Raw genomic sequence first — 18289 nt, 5'->3', positions numbered from 1 at the left:
AATCATATTCCACTCATAACTGGTCACATTCGGAGAAAAGCAACTGCTGACACCCATTTAGACAACAACATTGACGAAACACTGCACAAGTGACAAATTGTGATTTGACTTAGGTAGGGTGTCAATAGCTATCTTCCTATTAATTTAATTGTACTCCAAACATATACGGCTGGGGGAAATAATCGTAGCATCAATACATCGCGATGCTAAATGTGAAAGATTCTGCATCGATGCAGGAAAATGGAATAATCAAATTTTGAAAATGTAATTAAGTAATATGCGTGCCAGTATAATGAACGGACTCATTAAAAAGCATTTCACGGTGACGTGTAGTTGTAATGATGAATGAAAAATGAATGTACAGAGAACACTGGCAGTACACACTACCTGTAACATTACACATTCCTTTAGTCTTTAGTAATGCTAGCTAAAAACCATTAACTAGGTAATTGGGCATGACAAGTTCCATTCAATTCAGATTTGAACGTTAAGGTAACCACTTCACTAGGTGGCAGACAGCAAACCAGACAGGTAGCCATTGGCATTTTATTTGATTCACTGAGCATGATAAACTTACGTCGAATACTAGCAACAATTCGCTTAACTAACATTAATAGACGTATGAGACGTATGAACGTATACTACCCGACTAGTTCCATAATTAGCCAGAGCTTGTAGCGTAAACGTTAACTGGTTCGCTGAAACTACACTTAGCTAGCTAGGGTCAACGAGATTAGCTAACCTTGCAAACTCTACCCTAGCTGACTAGCTAACGTTGGTGTCCACGGTGATCTGTTCAACTTGCTTCGGCAGTTTGACAAGGGCAATATAACGTTATCGTTGGATAATTAGCCAGTCAAGTGCCTTTTAACAACTAGATAGTTACAACGAACGTAATGGACCAGAAAGACTGAACGCAATTCTGGAACTCGTTAGCTTAAGGCCTTAAAATCCCCGCTCCTTTTCGCAAAATGGCGGCGGCCATTGACAGGTGGCTATCGGGGTTGTAATATTATCTCTCCGGTGTATTGCTAGCTACTAGTTAGCGAGCTGGCTAGCTGGGACAAGTTGTTAGCTGGCTTTAAGTTAGCTAGCCAGCTAATCCACTGCCAAAGCTGCTCCTATAAGTAATAAGAATCATTTTGTCGTACCTTTAAATTTGAGATCAGTCGATGGATCAAGAATTAAGATCTGCTCCGTTTTGGACATGTCTGCTGTCAAGTATTAGCTACAGATTGCTGAGCCACAGAGACGGAGTGAACGTATATTCACCAAAAGCGCACCGACTTTCACCAAGCCAGGGGACGAGCACACGAGTACAGTTTCGGCGGCGCGCATCAATATGCACGTCACCGTTGAAAAGAGCCAGGTAAAAGTGCAATTTTCTGATTACAAAAGCATCAAAAGAACTGTGATGCCTGTTCTCATTTAAATCTAGAGTGAATGAAGCCTAGGTGAAATTGTCATTTGTTTTGCTGCCATGTATGTCAACTGATTTAGTTTGTTCTTTAGATAATAATTAAATGAAAAATGTGATCAAACTAAATGATTCCATTTCGATCACTGCAGTGTAATCTGCTTTGGGACATTACTGTGATACTTCTTTCTGTGCTGTTATGTTTCAATAGAATGATATGATACACTGTGTGTTGTTAGCGTGTCATTATAGTATTCATGTTCTAAAAAAACCGTATTATTCAAAGGAAACCTGTTACCTTTATATTGCGTTGAAACAAAAAGCATTATTTTGCATTAGTTCTAGAATATGTCTCAGTGTGTCGTTTACTACGCTTTCCTCTAGGTGGTGTAGTTTTTTTTCCACTGTACACTTAAATCTCCGTGCCTGTCATGCGAGCTTGCTAGGTAAACTCAACTCTGCTCTTTCCCTCTTCCAGTTGTTGCCTCATCTGTAGAGACCACTTTAAATGTAGGACCAGGACAAGATGGCGGGTACGTACATACTGTTAACAGAAGCCAGAGCAGAACGGACTTGAAACTTGGTGTTTATAGTCTATATTAGCTACCGGTTTGAAGCGGTAGCTAGTCGAAACAATGAATAGTGGCGCCTGATTACTTGTGGGTTTCTTTGTTTTCAGATTTATCTTTGCTCCAAGAGGATTCCCAAGAGGAGATAGACGGATGTAAGTTTACTACAGTGTTTTCATCAATGTGGAAGTCCGGCAGCTAGTAGAGGCCAACCGTAATGTTACTAACGTTAGTGGACGCCTCTGTGTCGGGTTTTGCACTCCTGGGTGAGGCCTTGGGTTCATATAACGTATACGCTTCATTGCCCCGCTAATTTCATATGTTCTTTGCTTCGTGTTGGATGAAACTAATCATGCCGATGGAAGTTAATTTGAAATCGGGTGCCGTTATGTCACACCACGCACACACAGAAGTTTGGTCGCTAGTGTTAGCAGGCGTTACATGCTAGCACATATTAGCCCTATCCCAATCTGGGCGAGCTAGCTAGGTAGCTAGCATGGAACCCCGTTAATGTAGGTCTTTTTCTTGATATTGGCAAGCTAGTAAGCAGAAGCTTTCCGAAAGAACACAGCAGAGCACACTGGGTCATGGTGAGCCGAACGTTAACTTAAGCCCATGTTTTACGTTATTTATTTGACTATTGGCGATAGATTATGTTTTAGGCAACTAACCAACTAACTCTTCTACTTGAATATAACAAATGGGGTTCTCAAAGTAAGATTTGTAGCTTAAATGAATCGGTCATTCTGAGCTAGCTGGCTACATACCCCTTTTGAGTTAGCTAGCTAATATAGCTAGCTAGCTCACTTCGCTAACTTCTCTGATATAATGTCAGCGTTCAGCAATTTCACTTATTTGTCGGTACTCTCATTGTTTATTGCACTAGTATGGCCATGTCATTGTCTAGAAAAGCCATCGCGTTTGTTTCTCTCTCACTTTAAATAACACATGCAATTTCTTCATACTGCTGTGGCGTCCTGTGCCAATGTAGGGTAAAGGAAATGCGATAGCGTAATTGAAGTATGGCATATATTGCTCTCGACTATTGTTTAACCACCGGTAGTATTAGACACCTTAGGCCATTTTCACAAGGTGATTGCGACTATTTCCTTCTGCCTTTCATATTTTCGTTTTGATACTGATCATTTGAAAGCGCCTGAGGCATTTCTTTAAGGTTTTCATTAGAACTGTCATAACATGTGAATGGGAGGTAACACAATCAAGTCGAACTGCCTTCAGATCCCAGTTCGGTGTAACGTCGTTTTCGCCAAGTACACCAAATCAACGCTGACATTAACTGCTCACTGCTCTCTGATGACCTTTTCACATTAGATTTGTTCACACTTCACAGGTGTCACTTTTTGTTATTGCGGCGGAGCTCTTTAAGGCACTCTGAAGGAGATTTTCACCTGTTGTTTTTCCACACTGCTCGTCTGTGTCGGTGAAGGGGCTGCTGTGCTCATGCAGTGTGTTTTCAATGTTTCTAATAGTTGGTGTGGATGACTACAGCTCAGAGTCTGACGTCATTATTATACCTTCAGCCTTGGATTTTGTATCGCAAGATGAGATGCTGACACCACTGGGAAGACTGGATAAATATGTTGCAAGTGAAAACGTTTTTAACAGGTATAAAATATTCTGTTACCAATTCATGCCCTTCTATTTCAGCATTGCCTCTCTGTTTCTGCCCATTACCTTGGTGAATATGCGCTGCAACTTCTCATACATAACTGTTCCTCTGTAATTGGGTTTGCATAGTTTTTTGGTAATGACCTCTTGTGCTAATTCAGCTGATATCTAGCCTTATTGATTGTGTGATGGATGAAGTGTTGTTTTTTTTCTGACTCTTGTTGCGCTTTTTATACTTAACAGACAGATGGTGGCCAGAAGTTTATTGGACACATTAAAAGCAGTTAGCGAGGACGAGCGGGATTGCATTGCCGTCTTGGAGAGAGTGAGCAAGCTTGCTGACGACTCAGGTAAGCTGCTGGTTCTTGCCTAAACTGAACTGACTGATAACTGCAATGACGGAGTGAATGCTGAAACATTGGGAGCACGTCACAGTAATGGCATGCTGTATTCTTATTTGGGGTGTGTGTATGTGTGGCCTCAAATGTCTGATGAAATTCTAGTTTCTCAAAAGTAAAAATTACATTCCTGCATGTGTGCCTAGGTCATCAGAGGTTAAACAAATTCCGATGAAACAAATGTTTGTTTGTTTGTTTTCCCTTTCCTGTTTTCACAGTTAGATAATTACAGGTATAGGCTGTATCTTTCACTGAAGTGTACTTGGGAGATTATGTGAAGAAAGGGGGTTGCTCAAGTAATATCCTCCGGCTGGTGGAAGTTGAAGTTGTCAAAGTCTTGTCCGTCATGCTTAGGCAGTTTCTTTCTGTCTGTCACAAATCCAGATGGTGACTGGGGCTTCACACTGTCCATTAAGGGCCCATGAATGTTTGATGCTGTGGTGTTACTCGCTTGTTTCAGCACTTGCACCTGGCTGCCATTTCACAAAAGGTGAAATCTGCAAGCCCAGGCTTTGCGGATTAGCTCGCAGGCTAGCCGGCTAACCCCTCACAATGTCCCTTGGGGAGCAGCCATGGGAGCTTTAGAATGCATGTCCTTGTGCTAAGGGAAAAAAGGAAAGGTCGCTGTGCCTGTGTAATGCAATACTTAATTGGGACATGCACATGTTATTATGGTAAGTGTGTGCCCCAGCTAGGCTGTAGGAACAATCTCATGTGGTCAGGGCCGTCCTTGAATTATAACCCAAAGTTTTTGCTGGCCGGTTGGTTTTTAAGTGTACTGTACCCCTATTAGTCTCAAACATCCAAGCACTTTATAGACTGTGTACAGTGTGAAACTTTCAACTTTATTGTCATCTATGCTGTGTACGTTTAACTGAAGTGGATGCTGTCTTGTTTGGTGCCTGCTTTTGGGTAAATGTTGGAATTCTGCACAGAGGTGAAAAGGCTTAAAGGTTGTACCTCTTGTGTCGTGAGCCAGTTGGCTAGAAGCCATGTAGGCCAGTGTTTGGTCTTGAACATTCAGCAGTATAGCAGTGAAACTTGACCCTTGTGTTTCCACCGGGGACACCATCTTTCTTTTTTTTGGATCATAAGCTGTTTCTTTGGGCCGATAACTGCATGGTTTGAGTATTGACATGAACCTTTTTTTTGTTTTTTTACCACTTTAGAGCCCACTATTCGAGCAGAGCTCATGGAACAAGTCCCCCACATTGCCATTTTCTGTCAGGAGAACAAACCTTCCATTCCATATGCCTTCTCTAAGTACTTACTGCCAATTGTAGTGAGATACTTGGCTGATCCGAATAACCAGGTAAGAGGACTGGGACCGTATGATGGGGAAACATTTAGAAATCACGAGTAAATTATTTTCCATTGCACTGTTGTACAGATGAATATGTACTGTTATAGACCATTGTGACATATTAAATGTTAAGTAGTCCTGTAGTCGGTTTAAGTTATTGCTGTTGTTGAAAACAACTGCCGGCTGAATTGGAGAAACGTCTCCTGTGTCGTGATGTTTTCTGTTGTGGCAACGAGATGTTTGTCGTGTTCCTCTGCAGGTTCGCAAGACGAGCCAGGCAGCCCTTCTGGTCCTGCTGGAGCAGGAGCTGATCGACCGGGCGGACATTGAGATCATGGTGTGCCCCGTGCTCGTCGATCTCACGGCTCCGGACAGCAATGATGACGTGAAGACGGAGGCCATGGCGGTGAGTCACATGGCCGTCTGTGGAGGGCGCTGGGGGGCCCAGGAGTGGAAGTAATGTGACTGATCTCAGACCCAAAGAGAAGTTATGGCCTTTGAGTTTCAAAGTGCGTTATGGGACATACTCAAATACTTCAAATAGACAGGAAAAGAAGAACAAAGGCCACTGATTGGCTTGTGGCTGTGTGGATATGATCTATGGGGATTTCAGGTCTGGTTGTATGTTGAGGCCAGTACAATTGATTTTGGTTTGAATGACGTCGCACACAACCAGTCAAAGGTCATTTCAGGAGTGGCCAACAATAAGAAAACTCTATACTGGACGTCATAAATCATTAACATTGATTGCTCCTGATATATGTTTTTTTTATTTAGCCTTTGCACAGTAAGCGTCTTGCATACATCCAAAGGAAACCTTCATTGGCAATTGAAGTGGCGTGTATGTGTTGCCCCGTTTAAGTTAGGCTCGTCTAACTGTACGTTTGTGGGTGTGTTCACTGTAGATCATTTGTAAGATGGCTCCCATGGTGGGGAAGGACATCACGGAGCGTCTCTTCCTTCCACGCTTCTGTGAGATGTGCTGTGACTGTAGGATGTTTCACGTGCGCAAGGTCAGTGGGCTCTACAGCTGCTGCTGATTGGCTGGGCTGCAACATGCCAAGAGCTTCAAGGTCTTTCATCTTTTTGTGTCACTCATGTTGTTGGTTTCAGTGTCAAATTCTGAGTGTTTCATTTTTGTATTGACAGGTCTGTGCGGCAAATTTTGGAGATATTTGTAGTGTCGTCGGTGGGGATGCAACCGAAGAGCTGCTGGTACGTGCATAGTAACACAGGAAGTGGCCCTCAGTTTTACGCATTAATATTACTGTGCTTCTAATGCAGAAACGATGCATTTTATTAACATTACATACTGTACAACTCTTTGGAAATGGTAATACATTTCTGGGTTAATGTAATGTTCCGACTTGGAACACAAAGGGTTTTTGAATACAAATTCATTGGATTGGGACCTTCACTTTTTAGCCTCTGCTATTTGAAATATTTGAAGTCTCTTCTTGAAGTCTTTTGTGGTCAAGATATAAAATATGTTTTTAGCCTTGCTTTGGACCTATTTGGCCATATTTAAACATTCAATCCATTGTTCTGTTGAGTCTTTTGCATGCTGTGTACCTTTTAATATTGTAAATATATTCATAAGTGGCTGTTCTCTGAATTTTCAGCCAATTTTATGCAAAGGCCTTTGTTGACATTTTGTGTTGCCCTCTCCCTGTGAACTGGGGCAGGACGCAGCCCTTGGGCTTCCAGTCTGACTCTCTCCCCCTCCCCCTCTCCCTCTCCCTCTTTCTCTTTCTCTCTCTCTTTCTCTCCCTCTCTCTCTTTCTCTCTCTCTCCCCCCCCCCCCCTCCATGTCGGTTTTGTTTTTTGTTTTTCCTTCCCTGCGCTGCTCTCTCTTCCTGTGCAGCTGCCACGCTTTTTCCAGCTTTGCTCGGACAACGTGTGGGGGGTGAGGAAAGCCTGCGCCGAGTGCTTCATGTGCGTTTCCTCTGCCACGTCGCCAGAAGTGCGCCGGACCAAACTTTCATCGCTCTTCATCAACCTCATCAGCGACCCCTCGCGCTGGGTAAGCCTCCCGGGCCTCCTCTCCTTCCCTCCACCGTTTAGGAGTTTATCAGCGAACTGTCATGTTTTAGTAGTGTTCTAGGGAGACGTGGCCTAAACTTGCAAAACACTGCTGAGTTCATGTGTAACACGTTGATAACCGAATCACAAGCTGCAACGAGTGGTTGCTCTGTTTTCCACCTCCACCCTGCTATGGCCACTGTGGCCTATCCGTTACCGTAGCTACTTCGCTAAAGCTGTTCCGGGGGGAAAGGGAAAACTTGGATGGTTTGACTGAGTCCAGATTTACATCCATGTGATCCATAGCATCATTACTACAAATATTTTTTAATCTTCTATTCTGCAAGTGTTAGCACTTCTACAGCCCTGACTGTGTTTCTGTATTCATCTGTATTTCCGACCTTTTACTGAAATTGACTTTGGATAAAGTCGTCTCTAAAATGAATAAATGGAATACGGGACTCTGTGCTGCTGGCTGGTAGTTAGATGAAGGTCATGACCTTGTGCTTTGCTTCCTTCAGGTGCGACAAGCTGCCTTTCAGTCCCTGGGTCAGTTCATCTCCACTTTTGCCTGCCCCTCCTCCAACGTGGGCCAGTACTTCAAAGAGGAGGACGAGTGGGCCGCTGAACAGTCACAGAAAAACAGGTACACTCAGACCTCGTGGTTTTGGCACAGAACTAAACTTCATCTTCCTAATATTTAATGTGCTGCCACCTGGTTCTGTGTCACATATTTTTCAATCATTGATTTGTGCGTTATGTTCAAACTCGCATACAGTTGGAACAGTTGTAGAATATGTTATATCAGTCAGTATGTGATTGCAGAATATGTGATGTGTAAGTATGTGTTCCATCTTTCCTCATTTGCCTTGTGTGTCTGCAGTGCTGAGGAGAAGTCAAATTCGGACACAAATGCTGCACAAGATTCTCTCTCGGCTGCTACGGAGAAGAGTCCAGAGGATTTTCCTGTCGATGTGGAACAGGATAATGTGACTTCTGAAGTCTCTCCGGACTCCACTTCCCAGAATTCACTTCACTCTCAGGGTGACGCGGCAAGTCCTTGTCGGATGGAGGAGGAGGGCAACATGGACGTCGCCGAAGAAGGCGGAGGGGAGCAGGCCGCCGAAGCTCTGAACGGTGACATGTCCTGTTGCCACGGTAACACAGACTCCAGGTGCCTCCTGGGAGAGGTGGAACCCTTGCACAACGCCTCGGAACCTGACCCGGGCCCCCCAAAAGAAGAACCGCCGAACCCGCGCGAGGAACCCATCGCGGACGATCAACTCTCCAACTCTGCACAAAGCACCACGGCAGATGAGCCCTCAAACACCCCGCAGAACAATCCGGAAGGCAAGAACCCCGCCTCGTCCGCTTCCACAGAAGACTCCACGGACGACAGCGCCTCGCCAGCTGTCTCTCCTGTGCAGAAAGAGAACATCCCCGAGCAGGAGCTGTACAACTCCTTCCACTACTGGAGGACGCCCATCCCCGACATCGACTTGGATCTGGAGCTGCAGAGGGAGGTGAGGGCCCGCCCCAGCGAGTCCCCCAGAGGTGCTGGCCCCCCTGTGGCATGGGCCAACTCACTCCCCACGACCCTTGGCAGGAAACAGCTCGAGGAGCTCATTGAGAATCTGGAGCCACACATCGACGACCCGGATGTGAAAGGTAAGCTGCCCTGTGTTGTCATGGCTGTTGGGATTCTGTAGAGCTTCTGGAATCAGACAAATGAAACAAAAAAAGGAAATGAGGGCATTGGATTATTATGAACTCATTCTCAAAATAAAAAATGCAACATTTAACTGCACGGACGGGTGTTTCCTCCTACAGCTTTTGATGTCTCACTCGACACCGACACAGCGAGTGTCAAACCCTACTAAATGTTTCAGGAGCTCACTGCGTAGGAAGCTGATTTTTTGCGCTGTCAGAATTTCCACACTTTTAAGTTTCACAAGGGATATGTGGCTTCCACAAAGACTTCCTTTTTTTTAGTTGTGAGCTCTGAAGGAAGCATTGCTCTCCCCTGATAAAACACACACATCACAGAACACCTCAGAAGGCCTTTCTTTTCACTTACTGCTGAGAACAGGGGATCACAAGAAATGCGTTACTTTAATTGTCTGTCTCGCTTTAACTCAATAACACACAGCCTTGCTAAGTGCTTGCTGTTGTGGTAAATGCGACACAAATCTAGTTGCAGAATATGTCTGCTTGAACAATAGAGAGGGGGAAGTTGTTTGGTTCCTCTTGGCCAGGCTTGCAGGTCTTAAGCAGATTCTCTGTACTTTTCTGGTGGAAGGATACGAGGCTGAGTGGCTTGGCTGTGACTGGAGCAAATATATTTGGCATGTGGCCAGCCATCCTAAAGAGGAGGGAAGGGGTTGTGTTTTTTTTTGGGTGATACCTGACTGTTCATGTAGAAACAAAGGAACACGTTAGTGCTGCGGCTGCTGTCGTGTGGCTTGAAATCAGTCATTTACCATCTGAGGTGATTACGTTTTCACTTGGGTTATTTCTGGATCCCCCCCCCCCCCACTTTTTTTACCAAAATGAATTTAATTTATAACCATATAATATAGAGTGTGCTTGACATCTGCACTGTCGTGCAGCACACACTTCCATATGTCGCGTGTCTACAGTGGTTTAAATGGAGCCATAAAAAGGGCATACTTTTAAAGCAAGACTCTCGCTGGGAAAAGACCTCGGGGCCCCGGCTGGTTCATTTCCAGTCGAGCGCCTCGGGCCAGTTTTGTAACCTTGCCTTGCCTGGTCTCGCCTCGTCTCGGTCACTTTTCCTCATCCCCCATACTGCTGTCTTCTCACAGCAGCCTTGCTCTCGCTCACTCTGGCAGCATAAGTAGTCTATTCAGGACCACGCGTCCGTTACTTCCACTCTGTCTCTGTCTCCGAGCGCGGGGAGACACTGGGCCGTGTTTACACGTTTGTCCTGCGGGGAAACAGTAAGCCTTTCTTTGGAAGGAGGAAAAACAGCACGAGGTCACGGGCATTGTGCTGGACGGCTCTGCTGGCGGCTGGGTTATGGATCTAATGAGATGGAACACGCCAATGCAGGAGACAAGAGCAAGCTCGACTCACTCCTGTCTCACTCTTGCCTGTCTCTCACTCCTGCCTCTCACTCTCTCTCACCCCTGTCTCTCTCGCACTCCTGCCTCTCTCTCTCTCTCGCACTCCTGCCTCTCTCTCTCTCACACTCGCACTCCTGCCTCTCTCTCTCTCTCTCTCTCTCTCGCACTCCTGCCTCTCTCTCTCACACTCCTGCCTCTCACTCTCTCTCTCCTGCCTCTCACTCTCTCTCTCCTGCCTCTGTCTCTACTGTTTCGTTCTCTTTTAATTTGACTCGTTATTTATTTATGTTTTGTATGAAGGTATTGATTCTGTGGTGAAATGATACGATTATATTTCTTGTGTAGCCAACTTCAAACACCAAACATTTCTGTATCATTGCGTGAGCTGCAAGAAGCGGCGCTGCAGATGAATGGAGGGCGTCTCTCTGTGAGATCCTTTGTGCTATCTCCCACAGCTGGAAGTGAGCTTTGCCATGACGTGGGGAAAAAAATGACCTGAAGGAGTTTTCTCTTTCCGCATTAGTTTTCACAATTTAGCAGATGGTTTCATTCCCTAATGAGATCAATAAAGGGAGCTATTCTAGCTGTTTTTTCTTCCTGGGAATAGCACCTCATTATTGGCACGCTTGGTTCCTTTCTCTGGCAGATGGCCACAGTAGGGCTGTCCCAGGCCACCAGTTTGGCCATGTTGATGAGCCCCTTTGTTGATTATTTGCTATTCCTTCCTGTAGGGTGTTTTTTTTTTTTTTAATTATTTTTATTTATTTGTTTGTTTTTGGCCATCTGTGTCTGAAATGTATTATTTCTGATTGACCATTGCACTCTCTTCATGCCTTGTGTGTGTTTGTGAGCAGCACAGGTCGATGTACTGACTGCCGCCCTTCGGGCCACGGCCCTGGATGCACACCTGGGGGAGGCCTACCTAGAGCCCCGCCAGTCCCAGGTCTCCCATGACAACCCCTTTGAAGTCCAACAGGTGCCCCTCCTGGACTCCAGTGACCTGGAGGTGAGGCGATGCTGCATTATCAGCTCCATTCCTCGTGTGTGGGTGGCAAGGTCATCAGGGGAAAACAATGTTATGCACTGAATGGGGGTAAAAAAAGAACACCATATGGACCTTAAAAGAGGGAGAGGGACAGGAGAGGGTGGGGGGGAAGGAAACAGATGCATTTCCTGCTTTGCTTGCTCAGTGAAAGTGCTGTGTGTGTGTGTGTGTGTGTGTGTGTGTGTGTGTGTGTGTGTGTGTGTGTGTGTGTGTGTGTGTGTGTGTGTGTGTGTGTGTGTGTGTGTGTGTGTGTGTGTGTGTGTGTGTGTGTGTGTGTGTGTGTGTGTGTGTGTGTGTGTGTGTGTGCGCACTTGCATGCGTGCGTTTCCATTGCCCAGAGCCAGGATCCCACCCTGCAGATCAGCCACGGTGACGACTCGGACTTGAGTGACAGTAGCATGAGCCCAGAGGAGGACAAGAAATCTAAACATCAGGTGGGTTATGGAACTTTTTTTTTTCCTGGTTCTGGCAACACCAGGAACTCTGGAAACTGTTCTACACAGGAGGGGCCTTTCCCACAGATCTACCTTGTACTGAGCTCTGTACTCTTGAGTGGTACGGTAGTGGTGCAAAGCATTGTTTACCGACACTTGGCACTGTACATGGAACAGCAGTCAGTATTCAGGGTCATCACTGATGATGTCACCAATGAACTGTTCTCGGCTCAGCTTTTCACGTGGTTGCTTATAAGTGAGGCACTTCACAGCTATCAATTAGGCAGCCTGTCCTGTCTTATCAGATGCAACTGAAACCGTCTACTCCAAGATTACAGAAATGCCATCTGTGCTTAGGCTACCAGGGCTACCAGGGCAAGCAGGTTTATTGTCCCCAAACAGGTTGATGTACGTTCAGAAAAGCAGTATAGCCAGTACAGCCATTTCCCCATACCAAATATGGAAGGGTCTGAAGGCTTTTGTAGTAGCCGCCTGTACGTTTAACACAAAGAAATGCTTGGCTTCTTTCCGTCTCCGAGTTGAGTCTAAAGTGTTGGCACCATGAAGTCACTGACCGAAAGTCCTCTAAGGTCTCAGACAGTCATGGACAGGCCTTGAGTGAAATGAAGGACTTAGTTATTTTGTTTAGCTTGACTAAATGTGGTACATTATTAAAGTATGTTGTTCCCTGGTGTTTGCTGGTAGCTTAAAAAACATTTGAAGCAACAGGTTAAGAGAGCCTTGAAATGCAACGTATTAGTGAAAATCCTGGGCAACACGTTACGTTGCTCTGCTAATCCATTCACAACCACTAGCATTCACTATTCCCCCCCCTCTCCCCTGTGTGTCCTTTCAGGATGTGGTTCCTCAGGCCCTGCTGGACCAGTACCTGTCCATGACGGACCCATCCCGGGCCCAGACGGTGGACATGGAGATCGCTAAGCACTGTGCCTACAGCCTGCCGGGCGTGGCTTTCACCCTGGGCCGGCAGAACTGGCACTGTCTGCGCGACACCTATGAAACACTGGCCTCAGACATGCAGGTGTGTACAGTTTCTCTCCCTTGACTGCTTAGAGGAGCTGCTTTTCAATCAACCGTTATTATATACTATGGTTTTTAGAGTTACTAAGGTTCCCAGAGCATTGATATAGAACAGTGATTACACTTTTTCACTGGATCTACATCTTAGGTGGCTCCTTATAGAGAGTTCATGGACACCTTCTGTTTCGTCAGCTGTTCTGAAACCTTCAGTAGAAGGTGAATCGGCTGGATCTGCGCTGATCAGTCATGTTTTTGAGTTTGAAGTTCTGACTTCAGTCAGAGTGGGATAACATTACATGGAATAGAAATGAATATCAAGGAAGGGAAAACGATTGGGATGGAGCTTCTCTAAAGAGGGCCCTGTACATATGTTATATGGAGTATACTGAATTACTAGCCGTTTTAGAACAGAGACGAAAATGACGGTGTCCATTCATTCTCTATAATGGGATGCCTATCAAATAGGTCCGGAGAAAAAGTATAATCATTGTTCTATATCAGTGCTCTGGAAGCCTTGAATGGGAACTCTAAAAACCATAGTATATAACGGTTGATTGAAAAGATGCCCATCGATAGAAGCTGCTGCAGTGAGTGCAAACTAATGAATGCACAAAATAAGCGTATTCTCTCAGTGGGGTGAACGGGAGGAATTCTGTGGTTAAATAGCATGTTATCTGGAGAACGAGCAAGCTGGCAAGCATAGCATCAGTAACCTGCTAGTAAGTTAAAGGATTTAGGCTTAACAACAGTGTAATCAACTGTAACCAAGCAAAATACCCAACGTTATGGTTTTCCGTGACCAAAGAAAGTAGTACTAGGAACCAAACAGATTGCCTTCTGGGCTATATATGCATGACTAAATACATATGTGGCAACAACAGGGGTATACGTGGGATAACAGCTGCCGATAACATATCGTTTTATTTGTATCTTTCTGTGTCTCTCTTTCCTTATCTCTTAACCTTTCCCTCTCTCCCCACACCCCCCCCCCCCCCCCTCCTGCAGTGGAAGGTGCGGCGGACATTGGCCTTCTCCATCCACGAGCTGGCGCTTATTCTGGGGGACCAGCTCACAGCGGCTGACCTGGTGCCCATCTTCAACAGCTTCCTCAAGGACCTGGACGAGGTGCGGATAGGAGTGCTTAAGCACCTCTACGACTTTCTTAAGGTGAGGACTGCTCACTGTCTGTTTCTCTGTAAGGGCTCACTAGTCATCCCTGTATTGAAAGGTCATGTGTGCTTCAGAAGCCACATTTTAAAGACTCCTCTCACCTGTGTTTGTTCCAAAACAATGCTTGGGATTTTGGATTTGGGAGTTTTTTTTCCAAGTTTTAGGAAATGTTATCTTAGGGAAGGGGGAGGGGGGGATTCTAGCTTCCTGGCTTGGCCATTTGTCCCATACTTTTGGGGTTCTCAGCATTACTTTGCTCTTGCATAACACCACTGAACTGTGACCATACTGAAAGTTCAGATTGGCTCGGTACTAATGTCAGTTTGAATGTGTTGGTCAGTTCTCATGGCTGGTGTTGAGTAGCTCTTCTGCTTTTGTTCCTGTCAGCTTTTACATCAGGAGACGCGACGCAAGTATCTGTATCAGCTCCAGGAGTTCCTCGTCACGGACAACAGCCGGAACTGGCGGTTCAGATCAGAACTGTCTGAGTAAGTCGCCTGATTTGCATATTCAATCTTACTCCATCTCCATTTTCTTTTTGTGGTGCTACTCTATTTGAGGTGTTTTCTCCCAAATTCATCAGATACATGAATTTCTCACTATGTGCTTCTAATAACTGTGAAATGTTTCTGAAGTGCAAACTCTTGTTACACATCATATCTCCAGTGGAATAGTTCTCTTCCAGGAGGGCAGCATTGTTTCACTTAGGCAGTACGTGTCTAACAACCAAAGAATTTCACTACAAAAGCCAAGACCGCCTGTTTTATGGAACTCTGTCCCACTTTCAGCCATAGCTCTGCTCCGTTCCCAGTCTGATCAGCCTCAGCCTCAGAACAAGCCCTTATCAGGGAGAAATCATTAAACCGGCAGGGTGTACTCTGTAGCATTCACCAGCTACATTCTTGACCAGAAAATGAAAGGAAAACCTAACCTGTTTCATCATCTTAGTTACTGTCTTGCCATCTCAGAAATGAGTATACTTTTGGGCGTGGCTGTTTTAAACCCCATACTGGTTTCTGAATACTTGATGTGATTTTCCTTGTGTGTTTGCAGGCAGCTGGTGATGTTACTGGAGTTGTACAGTCCCCAGGACGTGTATGACTACCTGAGACCGTTAGCCTTTAAACTTTGCACAGACAGAGTGTCATCTGTGCGGTGGACGTCTTACAGACTGGTATGAGAACCCCCCAGGCTACCCTATCTCTCCAGACCCAGAACGATTTGTTCACATTAAATATTCTTTTAAATGTGGCTGCAATTATTTAAATAATTATATATTGTAATGGCTCCAGGTATCGTTTACAGATCTACACCAAAATAGAGGGCAAGTGATGACATAACACTGTAATATCTGTATTTAAGTATGCGTTTTCAATTCGGTTGCATTCTTGCCACTTTTGTGCATGTCTTATGTGATGTACCAGGCCTTTCTTTATTTGGAGATAAAGTATAAGTGGTTATCAGCTTCCCTCCGAGATACATTCTTTGATGTGTGTGTTTTTCTTTTCAGGTGAGTGAGATCATTAGGAAGCTGTCTACCTGTCCATCGCTGCTTGTAGATTTTCTCAGTGAGCTCGTGGATAAATTCTGCCACTGTCCGAAGTGGTCAGGGAGACAAGCCTTTGCCTTCGTCTGTCAGGTAAGACTTAAGCATGTAGGTCTTTGTTTTATGCATTTTTCAGTGCTGAGTAATAGCCAGGTGTAGTTTATGTAACAATATTCTGTAAACCCCATTACAGACATATAATCAGGACATAGAAATTATAATCCTTGTTCCGAATGACAGGACTGCCTCAACATATGTGCAGATATGATTCACTGGGACCTGCATAGTTACGTGCATATGAGTCACTGGGACCTGCAAAGCATTGTTAACAATGTGAAGCTGAGAGTTGAAACAGTACCCTGTTCTCTGGTTCAGTCATGCATTGTGTGGATTAAGCACACAACTTGCGCATTTTCATTTGTCATGAGAAATTCTGGAGGTCTGAAATTGTCTGTCATTCCCCTGTGGGGATAAGCCGTGTTGAGGTTAGTGTTCGGGGCTTGGCTGTAGGCCCAGACCAGATTGGTTGAGGACTGGCACCTCCACTCCGCCCCCCCGAGCCCCCCCCCCCCCCCCCCCCCCACACACACACACACACACACACAGACACACACAGACCCCCCCAGCCGAGAGCTCAGTCAGTAGGGCCACTTGACTGGGCCTGGCCCTCCTGTCACACAGTGTAGGACACAGTGCTGCCGATTGTGTAGGAGCACAATGAGACAAGAGGGTGATCACTTGGGCACGTGAGGGAAGGGCTCAAATGACTGACTCTTTCTTCCCCCCTCCCTCTCTCTCTCCCCATCTGTTTTTTTTTTTTTAAATCTGGCCTTTTCTCTAATTCCCCCTTTCTCTCTTTTTGCCACCTTGATTTCTTTCGTCTTCGTTCTTATCTCCATCTTTTTCTTTCTTGCTCAATCCCTTGTCCCACTACTCCCTCTGTTCCCCTTGTGTACTTGTCCATTGTGTCTGTCTCTTTATTTTGTCATCACTCTTTATCTCTCCCCTCTCTTTCCTGCCCTCTATTTCTTAATTCCTCTCTGCTTAATTCTTTCTTTCTTTCTTTCTTTCTTTCTTTCTCTCTCTCTCTCTCTCTCTCTCTCTCTCTCTCTCTCTCTCTCTCTCTCTCTCTCAGCTGGTGATAGAGGATTGCTGTCTGTCTCTGGAGCAGTTCTCCGAGCACCTGCTGGCTCCCCTGCTGCAGCTGGCTGCCGACCCCGTGCCCAATGTCAGGGTACTGCTGGCCAAGACTATCCGCCAGAGCATCCTGGAGAGAGGTGAGACACACGCACACGTCCTGGAGAGAGGTGAGACGCACATGCACGCACACACACACACACACACACACCTGCACACATATGCATGCACACCTACACACGCACAAACTTCCATTCTCACAGAGGTTGTACAATATGCAGACATGAAGTTCCATCTATCTGTTTTGACTTCAATATCTGTGCGTGTTTGAGGTTTACACAAACTTCTGAAAGTTCTTTTAAACCTTGAGCTTGAGATCGAGACCTTTTGTAGAGTAAATCTATTGTAGGTAATAGTAGGCTTGGAAAAAATCTATGTTTCTGAGTTTATTGTAATCCATTTGGTACTGTGTGTTTGTATGTGTAGAGTACTTCTTGAACTCAGCCAACTGTCACCACGAGGCCCTGGAGCAGACGCTGGTGGCGCTGCAGATGGACCCGGACAAAGACGTCAAGTACTTCGCCAGCGTCCACCCCGGGAGCACGCGCATCAACGAGGATGCCATGAGCACCACCTCCTCCACCTACTGAGCACAGAGCTATATACACACAATTACACCCCCCCCCCCCCACACACACACACACACACACACACACACACACACACACACACACACACACACACACGCACACGCACAGACACACCCACAATTTTGGCTACCCCCTTTCCTTGGGTCGGATAGGGATTTGGGATATTGGTTATTTTTCACCTACTGAGCACACAACCCCTTCCTCTTGGTCTGTTTCTTACATACTCACACATACTTTTAGTGCCCCTTTCCAACTCCAAAACTTGGATAGGAACTTGGGCACGTACAGCTCCCTCCTCTTTTCTCGCGCTCTCTCTCTCGCTTTCTTTCTCCGTCTTTGTCACACACACACCCTCATACATTTCTATAAATAAGCTCTCTGATTCACTCACAGGTGCAAATACAGTCTTATTTCCCTGACTTGTATGCGCATGCACACACACATACACACACTTGCACAAACCTCCACGCTCAATCACAAATAGACATATACATAGTCATACTTGCTCTTTCTTCCCACACACGCACACACACACACATACACACACACTGTGACTGTCCCCTTCTTTGTCCAAGCCTTGGACAGTGCTTTGGGATGGGGTTGGCCCTGCAGGGACTACAGACCATAGAAACACCACAAGGGAGGGATCTACTGCAGACCCTTCCACTTGGATGCGACTCACTACAACAAAGAATTATCTAGTGCATTCTTTTCTGTTTCTTTTGCCACAGAAGCCTTAAAAGAGTCTTCCTTAAACGAGAGAATACTTGAATGTTTTGAGTAGTTATATGGCAGCACCAACTACACAGAATGATGACAAAAATAGAAAGAAAAAGAAGAAG

The 18289-nt window shown here is 45.5% G+C and overlaps 1 protein-coding gene across 5 annotated transcripts; it reads left to right on the top strand.

Annotated features, from left to right (window-relative positions):
• Positions 1–459: 459 nt before the first annotated feature.
• On the top strand, positions 460–17498 carry ppp4r1 (protein phosphatase 4, regulatory subunit 1). 5 transcript variants are annotated; one of them, XM_042706908.1, is made up of 21 exons: positions 460–1369; positions 1896–1950; positions 2097–2141; positions 3477–3612; positions 3859–3965; positions 5183–5325; positions 5576–5722; positions 6222–6329; positions 6466–6531; positions 7181–7339; positions 7860–7984; positions 8222–9006; positions 11279–11430; positions 11808–11903; positions 12760–12945; positions 13950–14111; positions 14502–14602; positions 15168–15288; positions 15625–15753; positions 16796–16967; positions 17284–17498. In XM_042706908.1, exons 2-21 carry the CDS (start codon positions 1944–1946, stop codon positions 17445–17447), a joined length of 3111 nt encoding a protein of 1036 aa, XP_042562842.1. In that variant the 5' UTR covers positions 460–1369; positions 1896–1943; the 3' UTR covers positions 17448–17498. The 5 variants fall into 5 exon arrangements, with proteins under 5 accessions (XP_042562842.1, XP_042562845.1, XP_042562844.1 ...); XM_042706911.1 differs by having other exon boundaries at positions 3528–3612; positions 16796–16937; positions 17284–17497; XM_042706910.1 differs by lacking the exon at positions 460–1369 and having other exon boundaries at positions 1804–1950; positions 3528–3612.
• The last annotated feature ends 791 nt before the right edge of the window (positions 17499–18289 follow it).

The sequence above is a fragment of the Clupea harengus genome, unplaced genomic scaffold (genome assembly GCF_900700415.2).
Source record: "Clupea harengus unplaced genomic scaffold, Ch_v2.0.2, whole genome shotgun sequence".
In the NCBI taxonomy this organism is placed as follows: Eukaryota; Metazoa; Chordata; class Actinopteri; order Clupeiformes; family Clupeidae; genus Clupea; species Clupea harengus.
The sequence above is the reverse complement of the archived record's forward strand: the minus strand, read 5'-3'. Positions and strand labels throughout refer to the sequence as shown.